Below are 15170 nucleotides of genomic sequence, written 5' to 3'. Positions count from 1 at the left end.
ATGAAGATCGCAAAGAACAGGGTTCCCAGACAGATCCACTGTTCACCAACCTTTAGGCAGAATATGCTCTCTGCCTTGTAGCATGTTAGGTACCTGCAGGGCAAGAATGATAAAGAAGTGATACAATTGAACATTTTTACTGAGTGATGTCAGTAATGGTACACTTGGCAACTTACAGCGTGGGAGCTATAAACTGGACCCCATGTGTACTTGAAAGCCTGCACCCAAAAGAGAGAGTGCCTCTCGCACGTAGGAGGACCAATCGATTCACTACATAATCAGTCAGCCGTATGCATACTTGCCACATTTCACACTCAATCTGATACAGTAGTATATGCAGTTGCTTGCGTCTCCACAGTAAAATTCTACATTATATTCTCCTGCCTGGTTTCAACATGCCCTCACCTGTTGCCACGATGGCGATAAGTGCCCCTTTGTGCCATGTTTTGGTCCGTTTCTTGCCCAGGATGCGCATGCCCTTGTACAGGTCACCATCTTTGACCACCTCATCGTCTTCCACCACAGTGACGGCTTGCTGGCTGCTGCCTGGCGGGGCTGGCGTGCTGGGTGGCAGTGCTGGCCGGGGCTGGGTGCTGCAGGTGGAGGAGAGGGTGCTCGTAGGCGAAGAGGGCATGGAGAAGGCGGAGCCAGGTTGCCTGGTCTTGTCGGGCTCTACAAGGAAGGGGGAGAGGTTGTTCAACTCAGTTCCACTCCACGAACTCCAATACACAATACGGAGTGCTGCATGTGTGGGCAGGAACAGGTGATGCATGGCTGGCAATGCTCATTCATGGGTAAGATTACGACCCTGCTGCAGCAGCTGCAGATTCTACAACATCGGTGCCCATGTCAATAACAATTAAGCCCATTGTTGTATCTTCCTGTGCACTGGCCAAGAGACCTCAAGCCAGATTTATAATTGCTACAGTAAGGCAGGTGTATCACCAAAACAGATTTATTTATTTAGTTGAGATACAACACAGAACAGGCCCTTCCGGCCCTTTGAGCTATGCTGCCCAGCAACCCTGATTAAACCTAGCCTAATCTCCGGACAATTTACAGTCACCAATTAACATAGAAACATAGAAAATAGGTGCAGGAGTAGGCCATTCGGCCCTTCGAGCCTGCACCGCCATTTATTATGATCATGGCTGATCATCCAACTCAGAACCCGGCCCCAGCCTTCCCTCCGTACCCCGTGATCCCCGTAGCCACAAGGGCCATATCTAACTCCCTCTTAAATATAGCCAATGAACTGGCCTCAACTGTTTCCTGTGGCAGAGAATTCCACAGATTCACCACTCTCTGTGTGAAGAGGTTTTTCCTAATCTCAGTCCTAAAAGGCTTCCCCTTTATCCTCAAACTGTGACCCCTCATTCTGGACTTCCCCAACATCGGGAACAATCTTCCTGCATCTAGCCTGTCCAATCCCTTTAGGATTTTATACGTTTCAATCAGATCCCCCCTCAATCTTCTAAATTCCAATGAGTACAAGCCCAGTTCATCCAGTTTTTCTTCATATGAAAGTCCTGCCATCTCAGGAATCAATCTGGTGAACCTTCTTTGTACTCCCTCTATGGCAAGGATGTCTTTCCTCAGATTAGGGGACCAAAACTGCACACAATACTCCAGGTGTGATCTCACCAAGGCCTTGTACAACTGCAGTAGTACCTCCCTGCTCCTGTACTCGAATCCTCTCGCTATAAATGCCAGCATACCATTCGCCTTTTTCACCGCCTGCTGTACCTGCATGCCCACTTTCAATGACTGGTGTATAATGACACCCAGGTCTCGTTGCACCTCCCCTTTTCCTAATCGACCACCATTCAGATAATAATCTGTTTTCCTATTTTTGCCACCAAAGTGGATAACTTCACATTTATCCACATTAAGTTGCATCTGCCATGAATTTGCCCACTCACCCAACCTATCCAAGTCACTCTGCATCCTCTTAGCATCCTCCTCACAGCTAACACTGCCACCCAGCTTCATGTCATCCGCAAACTTGGAGATGCTGCATTTAATTCCCTCATCCAAGTCATTAATATATATTGTAAAGAACTGGGGTCCCAGCACTGAGCCTTGCGGTACCCCACTAGTCACCGCCTGCCATTCTGAAAAGGTCCCGTTTATTCCCACTCTTTGCTTCCTGTCTGCTAACCAATTCTCCATCCACATCAATACCTTACCCCCAATACCGTGTGCTTTAAGTTTGCACACTAATCTCCTGTGTGGGACCTTGTCAAAAGCCTTTTGAAAATCCAAATATACCACATCCACTGGTTCTCCCCTATCCACTCTACTAGTTACATCCTCAAAAAATTCTATGAGATTCGTCAGACATGATTTTCCTTTCACAAATCCATGCTGACTTTGTCTGATGATTTCACTGCTTTCCAAATGTGCTGTTATTACATCTTTGATAACTGACTCCAGCAGTTTCCCCACCACCGACGTTAGGCTAACTGGTCTATAATTCCCCGGTTTCTCTCTCCCTCCTTTTTTAAAAAGTGGGGTTACATTAGCCACCCTCCAACCCTCAGGAACTAGTCCAGAATCTAATGAGTTTTGAAAAATTATCACTAATGCATCCACTATTTCTTGGGCTACTTCCCTAAGCGCTCTAGGATGCAGACCATCTGGCCCTGGGGATTTATCTGCCTTCAATCCCTTCAATTTACCTAACACCACTTCCCTACTAACATGTATTTCGCTCAGTTCCTCCATCTCACTGGACCCTCTGTCCCGTACTATTTCTGGAAGATTATTTATGTCCTCCTTAGTGAAGACAGAACCAAAGTAATTATTCAATTGGTCTGCCATGTCCTTGCTCCCCATAATCAATTCACCTGTTTCTGTCTGTAGGGAACCTACATTTGTCTTTACCAGTCTTTTCCTTTTTACACATCTATAAAAGCTTTTACAGTCAGTTTTTATGTTCCCTGTCAGTTTTCTCTCATAATCTTTTTTCCTCTTCCTAATTAAGCCCTTTGTCCTCCTCTGCTGAACTCTGAATTTCTCCCAGTCCTCAGGTGAGCCACTTTCTCTGGCTAATTTGTATGCTTCTTCTTTGGATTTGATACTATCCCTAATTTCTCTTGTCAGCCACGGGTGCACTACCTTCCTTGATTTATTCTTTTGCCAAACTGGGATGAACAATTGTTATAGTTCATCCATGCGATCTTTAAATGCTTGCCATTGCATATCCACCGTCAATCCTTTAAGTGTCATTTGCCAGTCTACCTTAGCTAATTCACGTCTCATACCTTCAAAGTTACCCCTTTTTAAGTTCAGAACCTTTGTTTCTGAATTAACTATGTCACTCTCCATCTTAATGAAGAGTTCCACCATATTATGGTCACTCTTACCCAAGGGGCTTCTCACGACAAGATTGCTAATTAACCCTTCCTCATTGCTCAAAACCCAGTCCAGAATAGCCTGCTCTCTAGTTGGTTCCTCGACATGTTGGTTCAAAAAACCATCCCGCATACATTCCAAGAAATCCTCTTCCTCAGCACCTTTACCAATTTGGTTCACCCAATCTACATCAACCTACTTACTGGTAAGCCTTTGGACTGTGGGAGAAAAGCCACGCATTCCACGGGGAGGATGTACGGATGACACTGGAAATGAATTCCAAACTCTGTCCAGCTGTATTATTGTCGCACTAACTGCTACACTACCTTGGTGCTTCAGACTCGCAGCTTTGATACTGTGTTTCTTACAACAGCAACCACTGATCAAAAGGACTCTGTTGGTTGTGAAGTGCTATAGACACAGTGAGGTGCAGAGAGTAGAGGACACAGCCACCAGAAGAATGAAGGTGCATTTCATTAAAACTACCAAACACTGAAACGCCTAAATGGAGTGGACATTCCCATTCGTGGAAGAGTCCTTGACTCAGAATGCAAAGGCATCTTTGAGGAACAGAGATGAAGAGGAATTGCTTCAGGGAGAGAATGGTGAAACTCTGACATGGTCGGTTGCGAAAGGAGAAGGGTTGGCCATGGGCTAGCAATCCCATCTGGCAAAAACTCAGTGCTACAGCAAGACCAGCAGAGGCTCCAGGGACGTCATCCCCAGGAAAGGAAGAAGATGGGATACACCTGGGATAACTGGGGGAACTGGTCCAGGATGGAGGACTCTGGTGAACTACTGTTGGTGACCGACATCCCGGTAGGGGTGATTGCCGTAAGTAACAACTATGGGGAATCTTTGGAATTTGTTGCCACAGACAGCTATGGAGGCCAAGTCACTGGATGTATTTAAAGCAGAGGTCGATAGGTTTTGATCTGTAAAGCACCAAAGGTTACCGGAAGAAGGCAAGAGAATAGAGTTGTGAGAAGAAAAATAAATCAGCCATTATCGAATGGTGAAGCAGCAATGAACACATCCTATGTCTTATAGTCACATCCCTCTCCACCATTGGTCGTATCTACAGGAGCCACTGCCTCAAGAAGGCAACATCCATTATCAAAGATCCCCACCATCCGGGCCAGGCCATCTTCTCACAGCTCCCATCGGGCAGGAGGTACAGAAGCCTGAAGTCCCACACCACCAGGATCAGGAACAGATACTTCCCTTCAACCATTCGGTTCTCAAACTAACCTGCACAACCCCAATCACTATGATTTAGCAACACTAAGAACAGTTTGCACTACATTTGTCTTTTTTTTTGTTCTGTGTTTTTTTTTGCATAACTTATGTTTGATTTATATTTTCCTGTGAATATTGCACCTCTGCTGCTGCAAGTAAGTTTTCCATAGCCCCTGCAGTTCATGTCGTGACAATAAGCTTGACATTGACATGCCAATCAATAAGACTGACCCGGTTGTGTGGTCACGGCACGCAGCAGTCCCGACGGGGTTGCTGTCGGCTTCCTGGAGACGGCCTCCACGAACTTCTGCACGTCCCGGGCAGACTTCCTCATGGCAGCCATGGCGTCCCGCAGCTGGAGAGGAGGTGGTGGGCAAGTGATGGGGGCGGGGTAAGTGAGAAGGTGCAAAGGTAGAGGAATAATTTTTTAAAAAGCGGCTGAATTCATATGAGACTGTATAGGATAGAGCTCCCAAAATCCCGAGCCTCCCCACATAACCAGGGGCTCAGTAAGGCATCTGCATGTTTAACATGAAAGTTTAAGAATGTCCCCTTTAAAAATGGTTGGGGCTGTAATTCCTGTGTACAGCCCCAATGCTAATGATACAACTGCGTGGGTAGAAACTACCAAACAATTCTTGGAGCACTGGTCCACTCTAGACCAGCTGTACTCAGTTATGCCCAATGTGAGGCCCGGGTGGGCGGGATCATAGTAGATCTCGGCAGTGGCATGAACTGTACCACTTACAGAATGGAAACAGCCCCTTCGGCCCAACTCGTCCATGCTGACCATTCCTAAGCTAGTCTCAATTGCCTGCATTTGGCCCAGATCACTCTTAAACCCTTTCCTATCCACATACCTGGCCAAATGCCAGTTAAACATTGTAACTGAATGCACCACTATCAATTCCTCTGGCAGGTTGTTCCATATACCCACCACCCTCTGAGTGAAAAATTCTATTATGGATTTAATGAGAATGCCCATAAAAAATGAATCTCAGGGTTCCATATGGTGATGTACATGTACTTTGATAATAAATTTACTTTGAACTTTAAAAAAATTTGCCCTGGGTTCCTTCTAAATACCTTAAATCTATGCCCTCAACATCCTACCCTGAGAAAAAGACTGTGACCTCCACCCTATCTATACCTCTCATGATTTTATAAACCTTTAAAGTCACCTCTCAGCCTCCTTCACTCCAGGGAAAGCAGTGCTAGCCAAGCTAGTCACGCTACATAACTCAAGCCCTCCAGTCCCAGCAACATCCTTAGAAATCTTTTCTGTAGCCTCTTCTGCTTAAACACATCCTGCCCGCAATGTGGCAAGCAGAACTGCAAAAAATATTCCGGGGCCAGTCGGTTTCCCTTTCACCTTTATCTTGGGTCCTTTAGCATTAGACTTTGCGTTTCTGAATGGCCCATAAAACTATTTGTTCTCACTCTTCATTTAGAGACACAGCACCATAACAGGTGCTTCCAGCCCAACAAACCTGTGCCGCCAATGACGTCACCGACCTTTGTGACATTCGCAAACTTACTAACCCACCCTTCCTCTTTTATAAATTCCAAGTCATTTATAAAAATCACAAGGAGCAGGGGCACCATGATTAGGTTAACCGCCCAATGTCCTTTGTCCCTTGGTTAGTGAGTAAAATAGGCCACACAGCATCCTGCACACAAGGGGCCACACGTAGGCTACACATTCGCAACACAGTTGTCCAGTAATCTTACCAAGGACGGCTCTCGGGTAATCTTGCTCAGTGCCGACATAGTCATGGAGGTGGATGAAGATGATGCAACTTTCCCCATTTCAACTGTTGGGAAAGAACGCGTTAGATCAGTAGTTCTGTCGAAGCTTCACAAGCTCCACCAGTTTAAGACCATAAGACAAGAGCAGAATTAGGCTATTCGGCCCAGCACTGCCATTCAATCACGATTGATTTACTTTCCCTCTCAATCCCATTCTCCTGCTTTCCTGTAACCTTTCATGCCCTCACTAATTACCTATAATCCTCTGCATTAAATATACCCAATGACTTGGCCTCTATAGACTTATGTGGCAATGAATTCCACAGACTCACTGCACTCTGGTTGAAAATAATTCCTCCTTATCTCTGTTCTAAAAGGATGCCCTTCTATTCTGAGGCTGTGCCCCCGGTCCTAGGCTCTTCCACTATTGGAAACATCCTCTGCATGGCTATTCTATCTAGGTCCTTCAATATGCAGTCGTTTGAATCCTAGAGTATATGGAGCAGACTATCCTGGACCAAGTCCAGTCAGTCAGTCAGCCAGCCAGCCTGCAGCATCCATGGTCCAAGGTGAGGAAGGGGATATGGCATCAGACGATAGCCAGAGAAAGTGAAAGAGAAGGTCAATCAAATAAATGTAAAAAGATTAAGGAATTGTCTCCACCTTAAATGCAATATTAGCATTCATTTTGCGAGAACTGGAACATCAAAGCAGGGATATATAGCTGAGGTTTTGTACGGCACTGGTCAGACTGCGTTTGGAATTGTGAGGAATTTTGTATCCCGCATCCAAGGAAGGATGTGCTGGCCCTGGACAAGATCCAGAGGAGGTTCACCAGAATGATCCTGGGAATGAAAAGTTTAATGTATGAGGAGTGTTTGATGTCTCTGGGCCTGCACTCAAAGAAGATTAGAAGGTTCAGAGGGACCTCGATGAAACCTACTGAAAACTGAAGGCCTGGATATAAAGGACGTGAGGATGATGTTTCCATCATAGAACCTGAGGAGACAGCCTTAAAATAAAGGGGCATCCTTTTAGTCCCGAGAAGAGGAATTCCTTCAGTCAGGGCTGGTGAATCTGTTGAATTTGTTGCCATGGATGGCTATGGAGGCCAAATACATTCAAAGGCAGAGTTTCACAGATTCTTGATTGACATGTAAGGCACAGGAGCAGGATTAGGCATTTGTCCCATTGAATCTTCTCGGCCCAGATCTAGATCTTTTCTTCATGGCTGATCTAGTATCCCCCTAAACCCATTCTCCTGCCTTCTCCCCATAATCTTTCACACCCTTACTAATCAAGAACCTATCTAACTCTGCTTTAAATATACCAAACAACCTGGCTTGCACAGCAGTCTGTGGCAATGAATTCCACAGATTCCCCATCTTCTTGGTAAGGGGGTTAAGGGTTACAGGAAGGCGGCAATAAAATGAGGTTGAGAAAAAAAATAGAAAAATCAACCACATTTGAATGGTAGAACAGAATGATGGGTCGAATAGCCCCAATTCTGCTGGCCGACTGTCTTCTGGTCATACATCGAATAAGACTTTGTGGTTTTAAACAAATGGCCGTTATTTTGTAGCCATCTCCCCTTGTTTATAACTCTCCAGCTAGTGGAAACATCTACTTTGCTATATCCCCTTACAGAGCACCATGAAGCTATGATCACAGAAACAAGAGTAATATATAGTGTTTTACAAGAGACAGGAAATCAGAGTAAACAACCAAACAAGGTATGGTAGCTCGGCAAAGCTCGGGAGAGAGCTGGGGATGGAAGCGAAGGGGGGCAAAGGGCTTTAGAGGAAAGAATCTGATGATAAGATCGGCTAGTGAGTCATGGAATAAAGGGAAGGAGGTGGGGAAGGGAACTGGAGGGAGGAATGGGACAGATGGATAATCTGCTCAGACAGAACCCTCCACTCCTTGCTGCTGGACGTGTGAATAGACACCCTGGCCAAGCCCAGGAGCAAACCAGGCAGGAGATGACCTGCCTCTGCCAAGTTGTGACTGGAACAGAAGCTCCATGGACTAATGAGCCAGTCGCCCTGCTGCTTGGCTAAAATTTCTTGGGGGGGGGGGGGGTGTGCAGGGTGGGAATGAGAAGCTTCAGAGGGCTGGAGATGCCTTGGGATGTGATGAGGACAGGGAAGGGGCAGCGGGAGAAACAAGGGGCCAGTTCACTGGGTTTCTCACTAGTCTCAACGGCCATCACGTCATCATCGTCGTCGTCGTCATCGTCCAAGATCTCGATCACTTCCGACGGCTTGGTGGTGCTTTTCGGATCCGCCTCCTCCTGGTCAGCCTCCTCGTACTTCAGCCCCAGATCACTGTACAGGTCCTTTACCATCGACTCGCACACTTCCACCGACCTGCATGAGGGCAGTGGGGGTAAAAACAGAACCGGCGTCAGCCCAGGGCTCAGGTCACACACCTGGCCCCACCCACCCACTGTCAGGGATGCCTCCAGAGTAGGGCAAGATCCACCCCCCTTCACCCACACGCTCCCTATAGCTTTCCCATCATACACAATCCGACTGTGGGGAGATGGTGGGGTGGGGAGGCTAGGCAGGTCCTAGTAAACTTGCTTTTGGGAGTTGGCCAAGTTATCTCATTTGGACCTTGAGAGCTAGTAGCAGAGGGCTCCACCTGAGCTAACTACCTGGCAGTCTTCCAGGGGTATGTCTGTGCTCAGATAACCCAGAGAAAGACCAGATAGTGCCCATGAGCACCTAGGAGGTGTTCTGGAACCAGCAGGCCCTGCAGGAGATAAATGGCATCCTGGCTTAGGCGTGGAATATTCTAATATTATTGTTGTTCCTTTTTGTGGTTAATTTTTTTTTGTTGTAGCAAAAAGTAAATTTGAGTTTCATTTTCTTGCAGCCATTTACAAGACGATAAACACGTGCAGCAGAATCAATTAAAAACTACACACAAATAAGGACAGGAACAGCCAATGTGCAAAAGAAGATGAGACAGAGAAAACTGAGAACATGGGTGTAGAATCCTTGTAAGGAACCAGTTTAGTGTTGGGGTGAGTGAAGTTACTTGTGCCGGTCTGAGAGTCTGATGGTTGAAGGGTGATAACTGTTCCTGAACCTGATGGTGTGGGTCCTGAAAGGTCCTTGTACTCCTGGGGTTTTTTTTTCCAATTTTTAAAAACTACTTTTGCTTTAAAAAAAACTCTACTGGGGGTACATAAAGCTCTGCCCATCTTTGTCACTGACAGCTAACAGCTTTGTTGGACTGATTCCTAGGCAGGAGTTTAGCAGAACAAGAGGGGATCTAGGACACAGAACAGTAGAGCACGCATGTCTGTGCCAAAACAGAATACCGGTTTAAATCACACAGCTTCCTGTAGATGGTTCATTTCCCCATTCCCTGCCAGTTCGTGTCTGTCGAAATGTTTTTTAAACCCGCCCCCTCCCGCCATATCAGCTTCCACCACCGACCCTAGCAGCACATTCCAGTGTGAAAAAAAATTGTCCCACATATCAATTGGCTCAGGAGTTTGGAAGAATGAGAGGGGACGTTGCTAGAACACTGAACAGTATAGTACAGGAAAAGGCCCTTTGGCCCATGTATGTATTGAACATGATGCCAGTTTAAACTACAGAGCTGCCTGTACACTGTCTGTGTCCCTCCAATCCCTGCTAGGCTGTGTATCTATCAAGATATTTGTTACTGTGTCTGCCTGTAACACTTCTTCTGGCGGTTTGTTCCATATACACGCACAGCCCTGTATGTGAAACTCAAGCCACTCAGCAGAATGTAGGAGGCTTGAGGGGTGGCATTCTAGAGGATTGTAAAACCATGCGGGGCCCAGATAGGGTGGATGGCCACAGATTTTTTCAAGAGCACAGGCTTATGATGAGAGGGGAGACATGTGAAGGTCACACAGAGGGTGGTGGGTAAAAGGATTGCTACAACATGCCAAAGAGGCATTTGGATAGGTACTTGGATAGGAGAGTAGGGGGTAAGTGCAAAGCGGGCAAATGGGAATAGCATAGATGGGCATCACGTTTGGAATGAATGAGATGCGCCAAAGTGCCCACCCACTGACTCTGTGACTAAGCATCAGGGAGGACAGGAAACGCGGGCGAGGGTGAATTACCGGGACGCATCCTCGAACAGTCCATCTACACGGGCCACCTCGGCTTCCTTCTTCTCCACCCAGCTCTCCAGCTCCAGGAGCGCAGCTTTGCGCTGCTTGAGAAAGTCCACCTTCTCCAGCTCCTTGTCGATCCACTCCCGGATCTCTTCCATCGAAATGCCCAGGTCCTCCACCGCAAGGTCCATGGTGTCCATGGACGCCATCAACAGCAGTTCCCCCTGCAAACACAAGCATGTAATGCAGTGAGACTTGGGCTACCCTATGCTCTGCATGGTCCACACTGGAAACCCATAGTGGCATGTGCTGACAGGCCACCGTCTAGCACTCCAGAAACCCGTATTTGATCCCAACCCCTGCCACAGTCTGTGTATGGAGTTTGCATATTCCCCCCCCATGACAGCAAAGGTATCCTCTGTGCAATCATTCCATCCCTCACCTCAAAGACATGCATGTCAGTAGGTTAACTAAACTGAATTGGTTTATTATTGTCACAGGTACAGTGAAGCTTGTCTCTCATGCTATTCCTACAAATCATTACAATGAAGTCAAACAATGCAAAACAATAACAGATTGCAGAATAAACAATTACTTAGAAAGTGCAGTGCAGGCAGACAATAAGGTGCAAGATCATAACAAGGTAGGTCGTGAGGGCAAAGGTCCACCTTATTGTAGTAGGAAACCATTCAGTAGTCTGATAACAGTGGGATAGAAGCTGCCCTTGGGCCCAGTGGTACTTGCTTTCAGTATCTTCTGTCTGATAGGAAAGGGGAGAAGAGAGAGTGTCTGGGGTGGGAAGGGTCCTTGATTATCCTAGCTGCTTTACTGAGGCAGCTGGAATTGTAGGCAGAGTCCAAAGAGGGCAGACTGGTTTTCGAGATGTACTGAGCTGCGTCCACAACACCCTACAGCTGCTTGTGGTCACAGGCAGCGCAGCTGCTGTACCGAGCCATTATGCCTTTTGTGATGCATCAATAAAAAATTGGTGCAGGTCAACAGGGATATGCCAATGCCTTTACTTCCATCTGAGCAAGTAGAGGCATTGGTAAATTGGAATTGGCTTATTATCGCCACATGTACCAAGATGTCACGTTAACAGCTGTATAACGCGTTGGTGAGACAATATCTGAAATCTGGAATGCAGCTCTGATCACCATATTATGAAATGCAAAGGAGGCTGGAGTCCCTTTCCCTCCACAGAGGCTGCCTGACCCGCTGAGTTCCTCCAGCATTTGTGTGTTGCAGCAGGGAACCAGCGGGGCAGGCAGGATTACTAAATGGCAGAGCACGGTCGAGGGGCTGAGTGGCCTACTACTATCCCAATTCAACATCTTTACGAGAATCACAACTGACTGCAGGCACACCCTCCCCTGATGTGAACGGATCACCAGGAAAGGCTCTACTTTCTTAGAAGTTTACACAGATTCGACATGTCATCTAAAACTCTGATGAGTGGAGGAGAACGGTTGCATCGCGGCCTGGTTCGGAAACACCAATGCTCAAGAATGTAAAATGCTACCGAAGGTGGTATATAGAGCCCAGTCCATTACAGGCAAAGCCCTCCCCACCTTCGAGCACATCTACAAGGAACACTGCCACTAGAAAGCAGCATCCACCTTCAGGAAGCCCCACCATCCAGGCTCTCTTCTCACTACTACCATCGGGACGGAGATTTAGGTCCAACACTACGAGGTTTAGGTACAGTTATAACCCTAAAATCATCAGGAATCTGAACCAGCATGGATAGCTTCATTCACCTCAACTCTGAACTAATTCGACAATCTACAGACTCACCTTTCGAGGACTCAACAACTCATGTTCTCAGCATTACTTACTGCTTTTTATTTGCACCAACTATCTTCTTTGCATACCAGTTGTTTCTCAGTCTTTGTTTACGTATAGTTTTTCATCTTCTCTGAGTATCATCACCTTGTCATGGTGGAGTTCCTGAGAGTGATATCACCCGATGCTTAGCTCCTGGAAGGGTCACCAATGGAGATATGGTGAGGGGGGACGTTTCGGATAAAGAGTGGTCCAACCAAAAGATCTCAGTGGTGGAGCTTGAAGATGATAACACACAGCACAACGGCAGTGAAGGTGAAGGAAGCCCGCAGCAGTGGAAAGTCCCCAGTCATCTTGGACTCCATGCCACTGAACTCTGACCCCAGTCTGTCACAGACTGGCTACCTACACATCAACGTCTGCACATTAAACAAAGTCATGCACAGGCGTTCTCGATTAAGGGAATTCACCTTGACACCTCGGATTAAGTCATGAGGCGATTATCAAGTGGTGAAGGGGCGGGATTGTGTTCTACGGCCACCTGAAGACCCACCAATAAATAGACAATCCCTAGGAGAACATCATACTCAACTCGAGAGATCGCACTACTACTATATTTTTCCATAAATTCTACTGTATTACTTTATTTTCCAGTAAAATTAATCTCAAGGTAACATATGGTGACATATACATACTTTGACAATAAGTTTACTTTGATCTTTGACCTTGCAGCTCCACAGGTACTGACTGCCCTCTGACCCCATACCTGGTTGAGCCACTACAAAGTCAGATTTTACTGAGAAGAGAGACAGGAAGGGGGAAAAGAATAAGTAATTTTTGGTCTGTAAAATCTTACTTGGCCACATATATCAACCAAGGCATTTTTAAGAGTTTGCACTCACTCACAGCTCTGTCTGAATTGCACCCAGTGTTTTGGAAAAGGCTTTTTCATTGTGTGACTGGACCATTTCTAAAGCACAATAGCAGGACAAAAATTTTGTTGAAAGTTACAGGGACCTTTGGCTTGCTGTGTCAGTGCCAACCATCAGCCACCCACTTACACTGATCCCACACTAATCCTATTTGATATTATCCCCACATTCTCTTCAAATCTCACCCATATCCAAACATCTACATACCCTGGGGACAATCCACAGAGCCAAATGAACCTTCTGACCTGCACGTCTTTGGGATGTGGTTGGAAACCAGAGTGATCCCACACGTTCACATGGAAGTGCATAAGAATCAGAATCTGCTTTATTACCACTGATATGCACTCAGTGGCCACTTTATTAGGTACACCTGTACCCCTGCTCATGAATGCAAATATCTAATTAATCATGTGGCAGCAACTCAATGCATAGAAGTATGCAGATATGGTCAAGAGGTTCAGTTATTCAGACCGAACATCAGAATGGGGAAAAAAAAATGTGACCTAAGTGACTTTGACTGTGTTGAATGACTGTTGGTGTCAGACAGGGTAGTTTGAGTATCTCAGAAACTGCAGGTCTCCTGGGATTTTCACACAAAACAGTTTCTACAGTTTACAGAGAATGGCAAAAAAAACAAAACAACATCCAGTGAACGGCAGTTCTGTGGGGGAAAATGGCTTGTCATTGAGAGAAGTCAGAGGAGAGTTACCAGACTGGTTCAAGCTGACAGGAAGGCGACATTAACTCAATAACCACGCGTTACAACAGTGGTGTGCAGAAGTGCAACTCTGAACTTATGACACATCAAATCTTGAAGTGGATGGGAGAACACCACCAGGTTCCAACTCTGTACCTAATAAAGTGGCCACAGAATTGGCGTCATGAAATGTATTGTTTTATAAGACCATAAGACATAGGAACAGAATTTGGCCATCTGGCCCATCGAGTCTGCTCCACCATTCAATCATGGTCGATCCTTTCTTTTCTTATCTCCTCCTCAACCCCTACTAGAACTAGGGGGCATTGCCTCAAGATTCAGGGGAGAAGACTTAGGACGGAGATGAGGAGAAACTGTTTTTCCCAGAGAGTGGTGAATCTGTGGAATTTTCTGCCCAGGGAAGCAGTTTAGGCTTCTTCACTAAGTATATTTAGGATACAGTTAGATAGATTTTTACATAGTAGGGGAATTAAGGGTTATGGGGAAAAGGCAGGTAGATGGAGCTGAATTTACAGACAGATCAGCCATGATCTTACTGCATGGCGGGGCAGGCTCAATGGTCCAGATAGCCTACTCCTGCTCCTATTTTTTATGTTCTTATGTAACCCTAGTTCCCGGCCTTCTCCCAGTAACCTCTGACGTCATGTCCAATCAAGAACCAATCAATCTCTGCCCTAAATTCACCCAACGACCTGGCCTCCACAGCTGCATGTGACAACAAATTCCATAAATTCACCACCATTTGGCTAAAGAAATTTCTCCGCATCTCTGTTTTGAAAGGGCGCCCCTCTATCCTGAGGCTCTGCCCTCTTGTCCTAGACTTTCCCACCGTGGGAAACATCCTTTCCACATCTACTCAGTCTAGGCCTTTCAACATTCGAATGAATGAATTCAATGAGATCCCCCCCCACATCCTTCTGAATTTCAGCAAGTACAGACCCAGAGCCATCAAACGTATCTTGTATAATAACCATTTCATTCCTGGAATCATCCTTGTGAACCTCCCCTGGACCCTCTCCAATACCAGCACATCTTTTCTAAGGTGAGGGGCCCAAAACCGTTCACAATATTCAAGATGAGGCCTCACCAGTGCCTTATAAAGTCTCAGCATCACATCCCTGCTCTTGTATTCTAGACCTCTTGAAATGAATGCTAACATGGCATTTGCCTTCCTCACAAACAACTCTACCTGCAAGTTAACCTTCAGGGTGTTCTGCACAAGGACTCCCAAGTCCCTCTGCATCCCAGATTCCTGGATTTTCTCCCAGTTTAGAAAATAGTTCGC

General features: G+C 46.2%; 1 protein-coding gene across 2 annotated transcripts in view; it reads right to left on the bottom strand.

Moving 5' to 3' along the window:
• LOC140211560 (histone-lysine N-methyltransferase SETDB1-like) overlaps positions 1-15170 on the bottom strand; it is a 52122-nt gene that overhangs the window by 21143 nt on the left and 15809 nt on the right. For both annotated transcript variants that reach the window (XM_072281395.1, XM_072281402.1), the window contains exons 2-6: positions 10457-10674; positions 8539-8714; positions 6328-6410; positions 4828-4951; positions 406-672 (exon numbers count right to left, since the gene is read on the bottom strand). In XM_072281395.1, coding sequence (XP_072137496.1) covers positions 406-672; positions 4828-4951; positions 6328-6410; positions 8539-8714; positions 10457-10659 — 853 coding nt within the window. In that variant the 5' untranslated portion in view covers positions 10660-10674. The remainder of the gene's footprint in view (positions 1-405; positions 673-4827; positions 4952-6327; positions 6411-8538; positions 8715-10456; positions 10675-15170) is intronic.

Source organism: Mobula birostris, chromosome 2, assembly GCF_030028105.1.
Source record: "Mobula birostris isolate sMobBir1 chromosome 2, sMobBir1.hap1, whole genome shotgun sequence".
Lineage (NCBI taxonomy): Eukaryota > Metazoa > Chordata > Chondrichthyes > Myliobatiformes > Myliobatidae > Mobula > Mobula birostris.
Note: the sequence above shows the minus strand (reverse complement) of the source record. Positions and strands in the feature narration are given on the sequence as shown.